This window comes from Pinus tabuliformis, chromosome 9, assembly GCF_031772625.1.
Source record: "Pinus tabuliformis cultivar Carrire ecotype Pingquan chromosome 9, CPIR1, whole genome shotgun sequence".
Taxonomy (NCBI): Eukaryota; Viridiplantae; Streptophyta; class Pinopsida; order Pinales; family Pinaceae; genus Pinus; species Pinus tabuliformis.
The window spans coordinates 1955814709-1955832055 of record NC_142307.1 but is presented as its reverse complement, the minus strand read 5'-3'; the positions used below and the strand labels follow the sequence as shown (position 1 = coordinate 1955832055).

General features: G+C 38.8%; 1 protein-coding gene across 1 annotated transcript in view; it reads right to left on the bottom strand.

The window, feature by feature from the left end:
* The window catches only part of LOC149156810 (protein TRAUCO-like), a 32752-nt gene extending 21869 nt beyond the window's left edge, over positions 1–10883 (bottom strand). Inside the window, exon 1 of the mRNA XM_089438611.1 lies at positions 9315–10883. Coding sequence (XP_089294737.1) covers positions 9315–10551 — 1237 coding nt within the window. The 5' untranslated portion in view covers positions 10552–10883. The remainder of the gene's footprint in view (positions 1–9314) is intronic.
* Positions 10884–17347: the final 6464 nt, after the last annotated feature.

Here is a 17347-nt window from a genome sequence, read left to right as displayed (position 1 = left end):
CAGGAGAAGCTGAGGAGCATAAGGATGCAGAAGGGCGAAAGCATAGATGGCTTCCTTACTAGGATTCAGGAAGTCTGATATCAGCTTGCAGTCGTTGGGGAGGCACCCCAACCCACAGAGCTTGTACAGTTGGCATTGAATAGTGTCTCGGTCCTCGGATGAATGGCATGTGTTTGTCCAAAGCATCTTGGGAAAAACACATTGCCTAAATGGGAACAGGATGCAGTCTAACCTACAACAGGAGGAGTTGATATGGGCTCTTGTAAAGAGTACCATCAGTAACAACAATAGCAAAAGTGTGAAGGGTGAGAAGGAAGAAGAAAATGTGGCCCTAGCATCTAAGGGTCCTAGTCAGGGACAAGGGGAAAAGAAGAAGAAGGACCTACCGAAGGTCAAGTGCTTCAGGTGTGACGAACTCGACCACTACAGTTGCAGTGTCCTCTCAGGAAGAAGGGCAAGCAGGAGAAGCAAAACCAAGCAGCAACATTCGAAGAGACCGACAAGTTGTCCTCCAGGTTGGAGGAAGATTTCGCAATGTTTGCAGCTATACCTCCAGGAGAGATGTGGGATGATTTAGAGTTGTAGTCACAGAGCAGCACAAACATGGGCAAGGTCCATTGAGGAGTCCTCCTCTTAGATCATTACCTTGCTACAGGGGCCCACAATATTCAGTAACAAGATGGACCAACGTCAATTATACAATCAGAATACGGAGTGACAATTGGAGATAGTAGCAATCAGTAGCTAAGGAGCCAATGCAGTGTTGGCAACAAAGCAGGAGGCTCAGTACCAGAGTCAGCAGCAGCGCAAATTCTTTAGTGGACAGTGCAATGACTAGTAGCAGTTAGAGACTCGGGGGCAGATGCATCATATTGAACACAGTTGATTCAGTATTTAGGATGCTTCTCAGTTGCAGTAGTTGCAGTAGCAACAACAACAGTTGAGAGGGAGTTGTAATGCAGATGCAGGGTTGGCAACAATATGGCAATGCCAGCAACAGCACAGATGCATCATCAAAGTTGTGCAGTGGTTGGTGGGTAGTGGCCAGACATCAATAGCGTGACAGAGGGTGGTACAGAGGCAGGGTGTTGTGGCAGAGTGTGCAGCACTAGAGAGAACACGTTTCTCGCTAAGAGAGAGTGTTAGTTTTTGTAGCATCGCAGGTGTTCTAGTCTCAAAACTTTGTGGAGAGGCTAAAACACAGGAGTTCTCCATCACCCATGAATTGTTTTTGGAAATTCCACCTAGAAGTGCCTCAATTAGATTATTAGCCTATTTTTAATTATTTCCTTAGTTTAAACTTAGAAAAAACGGTTAATTAATCAAAATTAATGGAGATAAGGTGTGAAACATCTAGAAACTCACACGGATCGACGGGGAAATAATCTTAGCCATCGATTAAGATTTAATCTTAGTCATTGGAGGTCCAACAGAAGATTATAAGAAGTCGATGCGTAGATGGAGAACACACACACACAGATCGATTTCCTTGGAGAGTTCAATTTTCCAGAGGCATTAGCCGGAAGAGTTCGAGCTTCAAAAAGGAAGCAAAGATAAAGAGGGGCAGGGATAGTGATCCGAAGGAAATTTTCCAGATTCGGAGATGCAAGAGGCCGAGTTATTCCTAGTGAGGCAGCGCAGAGGACCATGCAGTAAGCTTCCGAGGGCAATTCTATTTAGCTGTGGGAAAAATCGATTCAACTTCCAAAGGCCTGGAAAGTCTTCTAGAAGGTCGGAGAATCATTTTCCTCAGCAGAGACAGGAAGAACAACTTGATCAAAGGCAGTTTTGGGCTAGATGTCCAAGGGTCTGCCCAAGCACTAAGCAGAAGCCAATGTGAGGGGTCCAAAAAGATGAGTCTTTTAGGCGAAGTTGTGTCGGAGTTGCTTGTGGAGGAAGGGAAATTCCCTTAGATAATTTTGGCTAGATTTTCTTGTGGTTTGATTGTCAATTGGGCATCCATAGATTGTACTCAAAATTTCATCGCTGCATAATAATAAAAACCCTTAGTTTTGCACTGGTTTTCCCAAGTTGGGTTTTTAATGGGACAATTTTCCAAAAATAAGTGTGTCAATGTTTATGTGATAATAATAAAAACCCTTAGTTTTGCACTGGTTTTCCCAAGTTGGGTTTTTAATGGGACAATTTTCCAAAAATAAGTGTGTCAATGTTTATGTGTGTGTGTTAGCATATTTCTCGGATTCTAGCGTTATTATTTTCCGCAGTTTTATTTGTGAAGGTTGCAGTGTGATTTATTCGATATTTGTTGTAGCAAATAAATTGTTAAATTAATTAACAATTAGAAGAATTAATTCCAGTTGCTGAAATAGGATTTCAAACTTGAAAATTTCACACTTACTTCCATAAATGTGCATCAATGAAAAAGACTCAAAACACCATTTGGAGGATGTATAACAGAAAAGATCATGCACTTCATTTAAAGACATCTCTCTAGTAACAATATGTCAATATCCAAATTTATTTACAAAACCTCCAAAGGAAAACATCCCAAACATCTTGGTCATCTCCTCCTTTTTCAACCATAATCTCCAAGGGAGCAGAATGAGAGATTATTGTAGCTAATTACTAGGAATAAACGTCAAGAGGTTTTATAGTCTCTCTATGTCAGTAAAGGCACAAGTCCTGATGGGTGGATGTTAAAATTGGCAACTAGGGCCAAACTCCATGTGGGTCACCTCATATATGGCCGCTGATATTTTTCCTAGATTCCTGGTCGATTCATTATATCAGGTCGGAGGAAGTCCGCTGGGTGTCATGTCTTGTGACGCATCACTTCAATCCAAATTATGGCATCGGAGGTTTGCTCACCTTCATTATAAAGCTCTACCCAATGCAAGACAAATGGTACATGTATGCCCGAGTTCCGAGTAGAGCAAGAAGGTGTATGTCTTGGATGTGTCAAAGAAGAGCTCAAAAGAGGACCATTCCCCTCAAGCCAAAGCAAGACCTCTGATATATTGTAGTTGGTTCACTCAGACATATCTGGTATGATGCCTGTGAACTCTTTAGGAGGATATTTATGTTACCCCACTTTATAGATGATTATTCTCGCAAGACTTGGATATACTTCTTGAAAAAGAAGGACGAAGTGTTCACTTGGTTTCGTCACTTCAAAGTCTTGAACGAGAATCAAACCGAAAAGAAGATCAAGATCTTAAGCACTAAAAATGGGACTGAGTATGAATCCAATGAGTTCCAAGGCTTTTGCAAAGAGGCTGGCATTAATAGGGAGACTACAACACCATATACTTCTAAGCAGAATGGTGTGGCAGAAAGAAAGAATCGTACAATTGTGGAAGTTGTACGTGCTATGATTCACAATCAAAGACTTCCGAAGTTTCTACGGGCCGAAGCTGCGAATAACACCATATATGTGCAAAACCGATGCCCTCATCAAGTATTGGGTTCCAAGACTCCCAAAGAGATGTTCACTGGTAAGAAACCTGACGTATCTCATTTTAAAATTTTTGGAAGTCTGGTATATATTCATGTGCCGAAGGAGAAGAGGAATAAATTGGGTGCATCTAGAAAGAAAGGAATCTTCGTGGGCTATAGCGAAAACACTAAGGGCTATAGAATCTATGTGGCTGGTCAAAGGGAAATCGAGATTAGCCATGATGTCACCTTTGACGAAGATATGGCTCTTAGCAAAGTTGACAATCTTCCTACTCAAAGGGGATCTAAAGAAGCTGACACCAGGGAACCAAAGGAAAATGAAGATGAGACGATGCCCAATATGGAAGAACCTATGGATCCTATTGATCCCCCTCTGCGAGAGCCTTCCTCTTCTAGGAAGAGGCCTCAATGGCTTAGGGGTACACTTGATGACGCTGAAGGGCACGTTGCACCTAGGGGAACCTTCCGAGAAAGTAAGAAGCCGACCAGGTATCAGGGATACTTGATCATCATGAGCACAATCATCCAAAATGAGCCTTCTTCATTCACAAAAGTTGTCAAGCATCAAGTACGGAAGGATGCTATGATTGAGGAATATGAGTCCATCATGAAAAACGATGTCTGGGATGTGGTCCCCAAACCCCAGGACAAAGCAATTGTCACTTCGAAATGGCTTTACAAGATAAAGCATACAGTTGATGGAAGTTCGAAAAAGTATAAGGCTCGTTTTGTCGCTCGTGGCTTTTCTCAAAAGGAAGGTATAGACTATGACGAGATATTTGCCCCTGTTGCCCAATATACCACCATCTGCTCGATCATAGACCTTGCTGCTTCGCAAGGATGGAACCCACATCATATGGATGTCAAGACCGCGTTCTTCTATGGTTCGATCAAAGAGGAGGTCTATGTGGAGCAACCCAAAGGATTTGAGAATCATGATCGAGAATCTCATGTGTGCAAGTTGAAGAAGGCCCTCTATGGACTAAAGCAAGCACCCCAAGTGTGGTATGAGAGGATCGATAACCACTTGATGAAGTTGGGATTCACTAGGAGTGAAGTCGACCCTAACCTTTACTTTAAGGTTGAAGATGACAATCCTCTCATACTGGTGTTGTATGTTAACGACCTCTTTCTAACAGGTGTAGACCCTCTCATTCACAAATGTAAGAGGGAGTTGGCTTCTAAATTTGAGATGAAGGACCTAGCACTGATGCACTATTTCCTAGGACTAGAAGTCTGGCAGAAGCCAAGGGAGATTTTCCTATCTGAAGGAAAATATGTGGTGAAGATATTGGAGAGATCTGGTATGGTGGACTGCAAGCCCATGACTACCCCGATGGAGCTTGACTTCAAGAAGTTAAGAAGTAGTGCTGCCGGACCCGTTTTACGAAATGCTGCCGAGTATCGTCAACTCATCAGAGCATTGATGTTCTTGGTGAACTCTCGTCCGGATATATGTTTTGCAGTCAACACGTTGAGTCAACATATGGTTGAGCCTCACCACTCACATTGTATTGGTGCCAAGAATCTGTTGAGATATCTTCGTGGCACAAACACTCATGGGTTGAGATACACTGCCAGAGATGTGAGACTACATGGATATACTAATGCTGATTGGGCAGGCAGTGTGGTGGACCGAAAGAGCACTTCTGGGTGTTGTTTCTCTTTGGGATCTACCTCAATATCCTAGATGAGCAAGAAGCAGAAGTCAGTGGCTTTGAGCATTACCGAGTCAGAGTACACTGCTGCTAGTATGGCCTCTTGTGAAGCGATCTGGTTGCGAAAGCTCTTCAGTGAGCTGTTTGGATTTACATTGGATACCACCGTGATCTTGTGTGACGACCAGAGCGAGATTCGTTTATCAGAGAATCTCGTATTTCATGATTTCTCCAAGCATATCGATCTCAAGTACCACTATATTCGGGATATGGTGCATGAAGGAGAAATAAGACTCCAACATATCGATACAGATGAATAGGTCACTGACATTTTGACGAAGCCCCAGGGAAAGGTCAAATTCTTGACTTTCCGAGAACGACTTGGTGTCGTTCAGAGACCCTCTTATGAGGGTCGAGTATGATGCATTGAGCTCTAGGAGCTCCAGGGGGGCGCAGGGTACTTCTTGGAGAGACATGTAACCACAGGGTGACTCACCATCCCCTAGTGCTGCACTATGTACAGGGTGAAAGGTTCAACCTTCCCCTATGACACCCCGTGGCGACTATGGAACAGGATGATTAGTTCTCCGTGGCAACTGTGGAACAGGATGATTAGTTTTCTTGTGGGCTAGGATGATTAGTTCTCCATGGCAACTGTGGAACAAGATTATTAGTTCTCCTATGGGCCAGGATGATTAGTTCTCCTGTGGCAACTGTTGGACAGGATGATTCGTTCTCCTTTGGACAGGATGATTAGTTCTCCTGTCGAGGCATCCTACCCATGCAGTTTGGGACTCATGGGAACTACCTCTCAGCTGATCAATGAGTAGGGAAATGGTGTTAGGGACCATTAGTAGTATTATCGATGGACGCATTGTTGTATCTACCGTACTCCCTATGCTATGATGACTTCCATTGATCTGGGATCAATAATATTGATCTGGAATCAGTGAGAGTGGTATGACACACTCTAAGACTGACTTCGTGCCAGTGGAGGATGGTATGATACATCCTAGATCATTTCTTCTTCTTCATAGTTCGAGCAGAGTAGGACCAAGCAGTGCAGGGCAGTTCATTTGATGGTTGGGATAGTAGCGACGGTCAGACAGATTGCAGATGGAGTTCTCCCTAGTTGAGAGGGAGTGTTAAAATTGGCAACTAGAGCCAAACTCCATGTGGGTCACCTCATTTATGGCAGCTAATATTTTTCCTAGATTCCTCTTGTCGAGTGGTGTAGGATTGATCTAAAGATCATCCGATTCCGACAAGTATTTATGGAGATATGAATTTATTTGTATTTACTTGATAAATTGTCAAGGTCGGCCAGCAATTAAATGTGTGGGACACATGCCCAGTGAATCTTATAATCTCATCACATTCATTCTTCTCTCTCTCTCGTTAGCATTGGGTTATACAAGGAGCAGCTCACACGTGGGAAGAAGGACGACGCATTAGGGCAAGGAGGACACTGAAAGGAGGATGCAAAACTATTGAAGGTCTCTTTGACCTACGTTGACCAAGCGTCGACTCATCAAGGGTGCAGTTTTGGTGTAGCTGCCTCCCGTAGGCAGGCCGCAGATTTTGGCACAAAAATTGAGGCAATCCATCCACAGGTTTGACCAGCGTTGACTACCCTAATTTTGGGCAGCAGGTTGACTTCAGCCAACCGCAGTTTAACTGTGTTTTTGGGGCTGTTCAAGGGTTGTTTCTACAAGCTGTTCGAGGGCTAGTTGACCGAAATTGACCAAGCATATTGGAAGTCAATTTCAACTCGTTTGACCAAGTTTGACTTTGTTGATCTAGGGTTTGCCGCTGCTGATATAAAATTACAGAATTCTGATTTTTGTACCATTTCTCTCTGCTGAACTATTGAAGATAAAAGAAGATTTGATCAAAGGGTTTCCCCACATTGGGGTTTGTCCCTGACTAGCCGCCACATCTTGTCTCTCTTGTCTTGGCTTGTTTTCTGTTGATCGTGTAATGTTCTATCTGCACTTTACTTAATGTATATGTGATTGTTAATCTGTGGCTCATAAGAATAAAATAAGTAAACTGCTCTAAGCATAGAACATACCATAATTTAACAGTGGACCATCAAATTCTACATTGATTTCGTAGATGCCCTAAAAAATAACCTCCTTCAAGTGGTTCAGGAATCCCTAGGAAGAAGAGAAACTGCTAGGGGCTATCCTTGTAGCAAATATCCTGAAAAACTCTAACTCCTCAAAACTACAATTAGATTTGGCCCATTTCACTGTGTAATTGCATACACAAGACCATTGCAAAAACAATAGCATGGAGACCTAAGCTCACTCTATCCAATATGATCTCGAAGGAGCAATTTGAATTAAGAAGGGCAACAAATCCATAATGTTATTGGCTCAACACAGGAGACTTTAGAGTGATGAAACAAGTTCATTAATGTCCAAGGCATGACCAGAAAAGTAGGCCAAATGGACTACGAAAGTACACCCCATGTCAATACAAAGTCGGAATGTGAAGACATCACCTAGAACAATTCTAAAAGCAAAAGGATGACAAGATCTAAGAGTCGAATAGAGACCAGTCACTAAATGTCTAGCTAAAGAAAAAACAAAACAAAAAAGCTAAAAGAGAGAGTATAAGGTGTTGGTACAGTAAAAGTGCTAAACATTGAAACGCTCTAAAAAATCCTGATATTAAGAAAAGAGACGATGTCAAGGCCTGTTGGAGCTGGCAATCAAGGACAAGTGAGTAGCTAAAGAAAAAACAAAACAAAAAAGCTAAAAGAGAGAGTATAAGGTGTTGGTACAATAAAAATGCTAAACATTGAAAGGCTCTAAAAAATCCTGATATTAAGAAAAGAGACGATGTCAAGGCCTGTTGGAGCTGGCAATCAAGGACAAGTGAGTCGACCAAGAGGTGTATTAAAGTTTTAAAACATTGTAAAAGGGCCAATGCACTAGCAGATGATATCCTGCAGAGAGTGGTCAATGCTATGGGGTGATGGTTGTATGATGCTGGCGAGGTACAAAAGCAAAGGAGCCCAACTCTCCTAACATCCGAGGTCAATAGGAAGAATCTCTTGACAGAAGCCTGACTACTCCATTAAACCTAGTGAGTAGTATGCTGGTCGGACAAAGCCCAACTCTAGGGCCACCTGGAGCTAGTTCATCTACTGATATGGTGATGTACCAGTTCAGGCTTGGTCACTGCACATATAATTTCTCTGAGACCAAAGCAGCCACCATATTAACAACATCCATCGCACAGAAAAAGGTGTGGAAGAACTGACAGTATATGGTGATTCCAGAATCCATGCTTGTATGGCACATTCCAGTGCAGCAAAGCAGCACATTGCTCTCAAGCCTTCAGATTCAGCGTTTTTAGTGTGAAATGAGGAGACATATCAGGCAGCCAAGCGACCCTGCAAGCTGGACAATCGATTACTACACAATGTCAAGGTTTCTGGAGATGGATTTCCTACTTGCAAGACCAAAGTCCTGATATGAAAGGATCTTTCATTGGCTTTTATTCCGATTGTGGATTTATGCGTGTGTTCTGTTTACCGGGATATTTGATGTTCTGCCCGAGAGCTGCTTTGGACATTTAGTCCGTTACTGCATCATTGTGCATTATAATGTAAGTGCAAATAACACACTGAACCTTTTTAGTCTTGCATATTAGGCTAAATCCAGGTCTTAACTTTTTTTTATCTTAAGTGACATACATTTTTTCGAGGTGTGCAGAGAAAGTGACAGACATTCTTACGAGGTGTGTTATTGGGAAGAGTGCAATTCAAAAAAAAATGACCATCTATATATCTAGTGCACAGACCGTGAAACAAAGTGCATTTTAAGTTTTTGCCATGATATGCATTTCTCATTCACTACAGGGTGCGAAGTCACCAGCTCAAAGCATATATATACAGTGAAAACTAACTGCGGTAATTTATTGATTTTTGAAAGTGTGTGTAATTCAAAAAAGTGACCATCTGGATATTTAGTGCATAGAGAGTGAAACAAAGTGCATTCCAAATTTTAGCCATAAATTAACAGCAGTAAAAAGCAAAAGTATCTTTTTGAAAGTGTGTGCAGTTATAAAAAAAAAAAAGACCGACTATATATTTAGTGCATAGAGCCGTGATATGCATTTTTCATGCACTATAGGGTGGGAAGTCACAAATTTAAATCCTGCAAGAAAACAAGACTACAGGAACTACAGGAGGTATAAGTCGAGGATAAGGGGACTGGAACATACCAGGCACCACCTTTGGCGCTTCCTCTACTGCGTTGAAGTAATGAAGCTGACCTCTATACCACACATACTGCAGTGGCTTCGGCGCATACTCACTGCCATTGGGCAAATTAATATAAAACCCAATAACGTCACCCTCCACGTAAGGTCCGTTACCATAGGGCTCTCTGATAGCATTATGAAGTTTAGTGCCATCCACATCCCTGTAGCCATAGCTATTCCCATCATAGCCTACAGGAGCCTGAACATCTCCTTTCTCTGTAGACCATCCCAATCTGGTATGCCCAGTTTCACCGAGGTAAACAATCTTGATCTCAAAATACCATGCCCCCTCCACCACACCCCTAGTAGCCCTCACCATTCTGTACCCCTTAGTGCTCCCTGCAGTCAGTCTATCTTCACTCAACTCAATCCTTTCTGCCTTGTGGATTTTTGAGAGGCAAATTCTCATGTCTGGCGTATCATCTACCTTATCAACCAGCCTGGTGACAGGAGTTATGAGAGTAGTATCTTCTGCTGCGGTATTGCCATTAGCCCTGTTCTTCTTGCTCGACTTCCTGGACGTTGATTTGGTCCAGACATTAGTGTTTTTTCTTTTGGGCTTTTTAATAGCAGTATCCCCACCAAATGCCCCCATTGCAGCCAGTGATTTCCTCTTCTGGGAAGCCCTGCCTGAAGTTTTAGGGTTGGTGGCCACCAAATTTTCTTCATCCTTGACTTCATCCTGTTCAAACCCCGGTGGCTCTAAGGCGTTATCATTATACCCACTTTCTTCGCCCTGCTCCTCTTCTCCTTTCATGCCTTCCTGTTCACTTGGGTCTCGGTTTTCCTCGTTTGGGTATTCGAATTCTTCCTCTCCTCCAACACCCACTTGGCCATTGATCCTGTCTCCATACATTCCACCTTCGCTCTGCATGTAATAATCCCTCTCATCGTCTCCTTCGCCAGAAGTATCAGACTGAGATGACTCCTGATCAAGGGGATGTTCCCCTAGCTGTTTCTGCCGTTCTGGATAATCATCCAACCCCTCATCTTCTTCTTCATCGTCCTCCTCTTTCGCGTAGTCTTCATCGTCGTCCTCATAAACCTCATCTTCATTCTTCGGTTCCCTTGCGTCCTCCTCGCCATTGCTATCATCCATATTCCAGTCTTCCTCCTCCTCTGCTTCAACACAATTCCATGGACTTAAGCCAGAGTTGGGCGGGTGAGTGTTGCGATTTGATGGAAGATGAGGATCCATTGAGACTTGAGCTAGAGTAAGCAATCACTTATAGACTATTATATCTCTATTGCCTTCCCCTCCTGCGAGTTTGCCTTTAAATATTCTATTGTCATACTAGTTTTCTCTGAGAATTGAAAGAACCAGCTGTTTTTATGGCTTGCCAAAAAATTAAAATTGGTGTGAACAGGACATTGCAGACCCGTTTGGCGGAAAGCTTGCAAGGAACAAAAACAGCTCATAGCAGACCATGAAGATAGGGAGCACACTGAGAGTTATCGACCTGGTCAAGCCTCGAAATTTGCTAAATTAGCAAAGGTGCAAGACGAAAATGGTTATAAAGTAGCAAAGGTGCAAGACGAAAATCATAACTATAGTAACGGGAGGCATAGGAATGAATTGCCACGATGGACAAAAGTGGCTTGAATTTAGCTCCAAAAAAAAATTAGAAAAATCTTGTATAGGTAATGTATCAATTATGTTTTTACGGTGGAAATGGATTCACCACCATAAAAATGTCTAAGAGAATTAAAATTTTTAAGTCTAATAATATGAATTTACAAATATTTTTGTCAGATTTTCTCTAAATAAAACTAAAATTTCCATAATTTTTTAAATATAACTTGAATTTCCATAACTTTTTAGACAACTCCTCCACTTTGTTAAGCGAAAAATAACTAAATTTAGTAAAAATAACTAAAAAATAATTAAATTTAATAAAAATAAATAAATGGAGTTGAGTAAAGTGCACTTGTCAGGCAAAAAATAACTAAATTTAGTAAAAAATAACTAAATGGAGTTAACTAAATGGAGTTGAGTAAAGTGCACTTGTCACTCGAAGAAGGAATTTGAAAATGGAATTTACATGCGTTGTCGTAGTTTCACAAGTCTTTCCAAGTAAATTTGTGAAAAGGGCGTGTACTTCCGAGTAAATTGGTGAAAAGGGCATTACATGTGTACACTTATCGAAAAGCTAGTTTCATTATGTGTACGCTTATCGAAAAGATAATTTTAATGAGAATTAGGTCATTAAAATGGGGAGTTGTTTAACGAGGAGGTGGAGGAAGTTCAGTATGGCAAAAAAAAATTCAAAAAATTAGATGGTCAAAAGTGGTTAGAATAGGGTAAAAAAATTCAAAAAAAATTGTAGAGACAGTGTTTGAATTGTGTTTTTGATGGTGGAAATAGATTCAGCACCATTAAAAACTTTTAAGACACCTGAAATTTTGAAGTTTAATAACTATAACTTGAATTTACAAAAATCTTTATTGGATTTTATCTAAATATAACCAGAATTTCCATAACTTTCCCAACAACTCATCCCCTTGTTAGACTAGGCCTTAAAAAGGCATGTGAAAGGGATTCCAGGCATCGTGGTTGTAGTAAGTTGATGCAACTACATTATAGATTTAGTGGTAAATTAATTGGCCATTTGAAGGAGGAGTAATTTAGGTGTCATAAATAACTGGTTATAATGATTAAGTGAATTGCAACTTGAGAAAATTCCCAGGGATTAGGGATTAGTTGGTTTATCTTGAGTAAATGAATTGTAATTTGAGAAAATTGGAAGCTATAAAATAAATTTAATGAGACTATAAATATTTTAATTCTTTTAGTTTTGTTAATTGAAAATTAAAGTAATTGATAATCTACATGTCTGTTTTTTATTAGAAAATATTTTAATTTATGTCATATGAATTTTTAGAATAGTGAAGAATGTGAGCATTAAAAATGATGTTTATAGTTTAAATATTCAAAACAATGTTTGTGGATATATACGCAGGATAAGAGTATGTGTGTTTAAAATAATATAGATATGAGTGTTAAAAATGATGTAATGTTATAGATATAAAAGTTAAAAATTACGATCATGAATAGTGCTTAAAATTAAGAATGATAAACATTTATGAATAACGGTGTTTAAAATTAAAAATGATAAATATTATATAGTTTAGTATATAAAGTATGTGTGTTTAAAATAACATCAATGAGAGTGTTAAAAATGATGCTTAAAATTAAGAATGATAAGCATTCATGAATACCAATGTTTAATATTTTAAAATGATAATACTATATAGTTTAGTATATAAAGTATGTGTGTTTAAAACAACATAAATAAGAGTGTTAAAATGATGTAATGTTATAACTATGAATTTTTAAAATGACTTTCATGAATACTAATTTCTTGAAATTAAGAATGATAAGCATTCATGAATACCAGTGCTTAAAATTAAGAATGATAAACATTCATGAATACCACCACTTAAAATTAAGAATGATAATATCATATAGTTTATATAAGGTATAATTGTAAAACGGTAAACCTCGTAATGTGAGATAGAAAGAAGTTCCTCTTTGAAACTTTAGTCACTACGGCTTATATGGATGTGAGGTTTGGGGTTGTGGCATCTCTAGAGAATCATGTGGCACAGAAAGAAGTTCCTCTTTAAAACTTTAGTTACTCCGGCTTATATGGATGTGAGGTTTGGGGTTGTAGCATTTCTAGAGAATCCTGGAGAAAAATTAAGCAAATCCAGAAGCGTTCTATAACGTATAACCTCAAAATTAAAAGCAACACACCCTATCCTATTATCCTTATAGAAGTGGGTCTTTCCCCTATCGAGAGCCTAGCGATGACTAGGCTTTTGTTGTACAAGCACAAACTCAATAACATAGGAGACCATAGACTTCCTAAGCTAGCTTTAAATTCCTGCCAAAACGACCTAAGGCTCAAACGAGGTTGGTATAAAGACACCAGGGCCTCGTTAAACCATTGGGAGATCAAGGAGAATGTTGCATTGCAAAACATTAATAACATTTAAATATTGTTACTTCTAAGTTCAAAGAAAAAATGTGGTGTGAGAAAGATTTAGCAGCAAAAAGAAAATTAAGATATTATAAGGAGGTCATCAACCCCACCCTAGAAGATCAATAGTATCTCTGTTTTAACTAGCTCAAAGAAGAAAATTAATATAGTCAAGATTAGAACAAACTCTCATGAGACCAGGGCCTGGTTAAACCATTGGGAGATCAACGAGAATGTTGCATTGCAAAACATTAATAACATTAAAAATATTGTTACTTCTAAGTTCAAAGAAAAATGTGGTGTGAGAAAGATTTAGCAGCGAAAAGAAAATTAAGATATTATAAGGAGGTCATCAACCCCACCTTAGAAGATCAATAGTATCTTTGTTTTAACTAGCTCAAAGAAGAAAATTAATATAGTCAAGATTAGAACGAACTCTCATGAGCTCCATAGTGAACGGGTGGTTGGGCAGTTCCTAAAACACCATGGATAGAAAGGTTCTACCATCTCTGTGAGAATACGAACATCGAGGATGAAAATCACTTCTCTTAGATTGCCCCGCGTACAACCACATTAGATATCAGTTTCAAAATCTTTGTTGAAATACTAACCTTCCTAACCTTTTACGTTGTCAAAACTACAATGAGCTCGGAGGCTTCTCTCCAAGCTTTTTGAGCATAAGAATAAAATCTTAAATCAAATTAAATAATTCGTTTATATAGTCGAATAGACCAAAATTTGGTCTTAGTGGACATTAACCATCATCATTACATCATCAATAAAGTTTTAAATAAAAAATAATAATAAAATATAATATTAACTCAATTAAAATTTAATAAAAAAAGTTTTAAATAAAAAATAATAATAAAATATAATATTAACTCAATTAAAATTTAATAAAAAAAATAATAAGTATATTTAATTCCATTTCCATTTTTATTAATAAAATTATAAATAATAGGAAATTTATAACATACATATAACATCTAAAATGGCCTGGAGTATGCCGTAAAACTGCTTCTGCTTGGCTAAGAGCTCGTCTTCCTCGGACGTAAGGAAACAGGTTAACGGCCCAAGACCCAGAGGCATCTGGCAGGAGTGAAAGCCTGCTCCCTTACGGACCACCAGCGGGTTATTACAGGTGGCGTGGTTTTCCTTGATAACAGTGATGAGTCAAACCGACATTCGCGGATAGCAGCCAGAGATGGTTGTCCTCACTGTTGGTTTGACACCTGAGTTTGATAGGTTTTGCCACCTTCGGAAAAAAAAACATCTAAAAAATACATTCCAAAACCACGTTATCAAAAAATATGTGAATCCCAAAGTTGGTGCTGTATTATATATTTAAGTAGCTAAATTACTCATTGTGTCATTATGTTTGCTTGCATGGAGAGAAATTTCCTACAAATAATCACATTATAGATCTACTAGTGAATTAATTAGCTTTTTTAACCTTAGATAATTTAGAAAGTGTTATCAGATAATTGGTTTATTATGAGTAAATGACTTGAAAATGGAAGTGATAAATGTAAATTTAACTAGATTTTTATTTTTCAATTTTGATAGTTTAAAATTAAATAATTGCTAGAGTATATAAATATTGGAAACAATATTTATGGTTGAGGAATTTAGACTTCTGTGATCCATAATATTGTAAGAAAATCTTCGGCAAAATCACATAACGAATCTTTTGTCGATGCGTTTCGAACCAACCAGTGTGGTTCATCGTCAGGACAAGTTGAAGAACCAATCCAGCTTAGCGAGATTAAATAGAGCGTGCAGAGATCCCAACAGAGAGGTCTCTAGGTCAAATTAGCCGTTAGGAATTTAGTTGTTGGGATCTCTGCACGCTCTATTTAATCTCGCTAAGCTGGATTGGTTCTTCAACTTGTCCTGACGATGAACCACACTGGTTGGTTCGAAACGCGTCGACAAAAGATTCGTTATGTGATTTTGCCGAAGATTTTCTTACAATATTTATGGTTTAGACTGCTTTATGTATATTAGTGTCCAAAACAATATCAATGTTCAAAACAAAGTAAAAAAATGAAAAACGACCACACTATGAAGTAGATATTATAGTTACATTCGGGATAAGATATTGAAATAAAATAATAATAATAAATCTCAAGGTTAATTTAATTAAAAATAATAAATAATAAATAGATTTAAATTCAATGAGTAATAATTTATATTCATAATTGTGATATTCTAAAATTTTATATTGCAGAATATGTTATCAAAGAGCCCATGCATTCGTATGGCCTGGGGAAGCTTATTTGTCCTATAGTTTAGCGGCTTTATCCCTCTTTGGTTTTATTGCTTGTTGTTTTGTTTGGTTCAACAATACTGTTTATCCAAGTGAATTCTATGGGCCCACCGGCCCAGAAGCCTCTCAAGCTCAAGCATTTACTTTTTTAGTTAGAGACCAACGTCTTGGAGATAGTGTGGGGTCTGCCCAAGGACCTACTGGTTTAGGTAAATACCTTATGCGTTCTCCGACTGGAGAAATTATCTTTGGAGGGGAAACGATGCGTTTTTGGGATCTCCGTGCTCCTTGGTTGGAACCCCTAAGGGGCCCTAATGGTTTGGATCTTAGCAAGTTGAGAAAAGACATACAGCCTTGGCAGGAACGACGTTCAGCAGAATATATGACTCATGCTCCTTTAGGTTCTTTAAATTCGGTGGGTGGTGTAGCTACCGAAATCAATGCGGTGAATTATGTCTCTCCCCGAAGTTGGTTATCCACCTCCCATTTCGTTCTAGGATTTTTCTTCTTCGTAGGTCATTTGTGGCATGCGAGAAGGGCTCGTGCAGCTGTAGCAGGATTTGAGAAAGGGATTGATCGTGATTTCGAACCTGTCCTTTCCATGACTCCCTTAACTGAAACAATAGATCAAACCAGATGGAAGAAAAATCGATTCAATTTCATTACATCTATCTCATATATCGGCAGGATAGGAGTCTTTTCAAATACTCTTTTTCCAACTGGATCCTTGTAGCTCGGCTATATACAGCCGAGCTATTCTCTTTCTTTTTTTATTGGATCGGTAAATGCAATTGTTGAAAAACAAAAGGAGAGAGAGGGATTTGAACCCTCGATAGTTTTTTTATCTATACCAGTTTTCAAGACCGGAGCCATTAACCACTCGGCCATCTCTCCCGAGGACAACTTCTATTCTACCCCTTCGTATAATCCCTAACTATAAGCATAAAGTCGGGTCGATACCAACTATACCTGTGACATATGATGATTTTTCATCATCTGGAATGGAAAAAAAAAAAAAAAACGAATTTCCCTCTCCTCTCACACTCAAATATCAAATTGAAAAAGTTTGAAAGCTCGATCAATTTATGGTCAAATCCTTTCCATAGTGCATTTGATCAGAATTGAAAATTGGGGATCGGATGGTATAGTCTATTCAATCTGTTGGGAGCTTGTAAGATCACAACCATGACTATTGCTTTCCAATCGGCTGTGTTTGCATTAATTGCTATTTCATTTTTACTAGTGATTGGTGTACATTTCATGTATAGTTATTATAGATTTATTTAACTAAATTACTCACTATCATTTCATGTATTTTTATTATAGATTTATTTAACTAAATTACTGACTATCTCTATGTATATGAAGAGGAACTTCTTATAAGTAAATACATTATAGCATTAGTGGTAAATTAATTGATTTAAGAGGTAATTTATAAAGTGCCATAAATAATTGTTATATTATGAGCAGAGATCCATTTTTACCCTAGATTTATCCAGTGCAGAGAGGGATCAAATATTTTTCACTCTGTGTTAATTTGCAATTGACTTCAACAAAAATCTAATCTGGAATGGTTGTAGAAAGAAAAGAACTTTGGGGGGTTGGAAAGCATTTTATGCTTTTCAAAACAATGTAGAGAGCAGAGTTATTGGACTGGAAAAACCACTCAAAATCTTTTTGGGCTTTTAGTGATTCGGTGATTCTCTATGGTTTTGTACTATGGAACAACAGTACAACTGAGA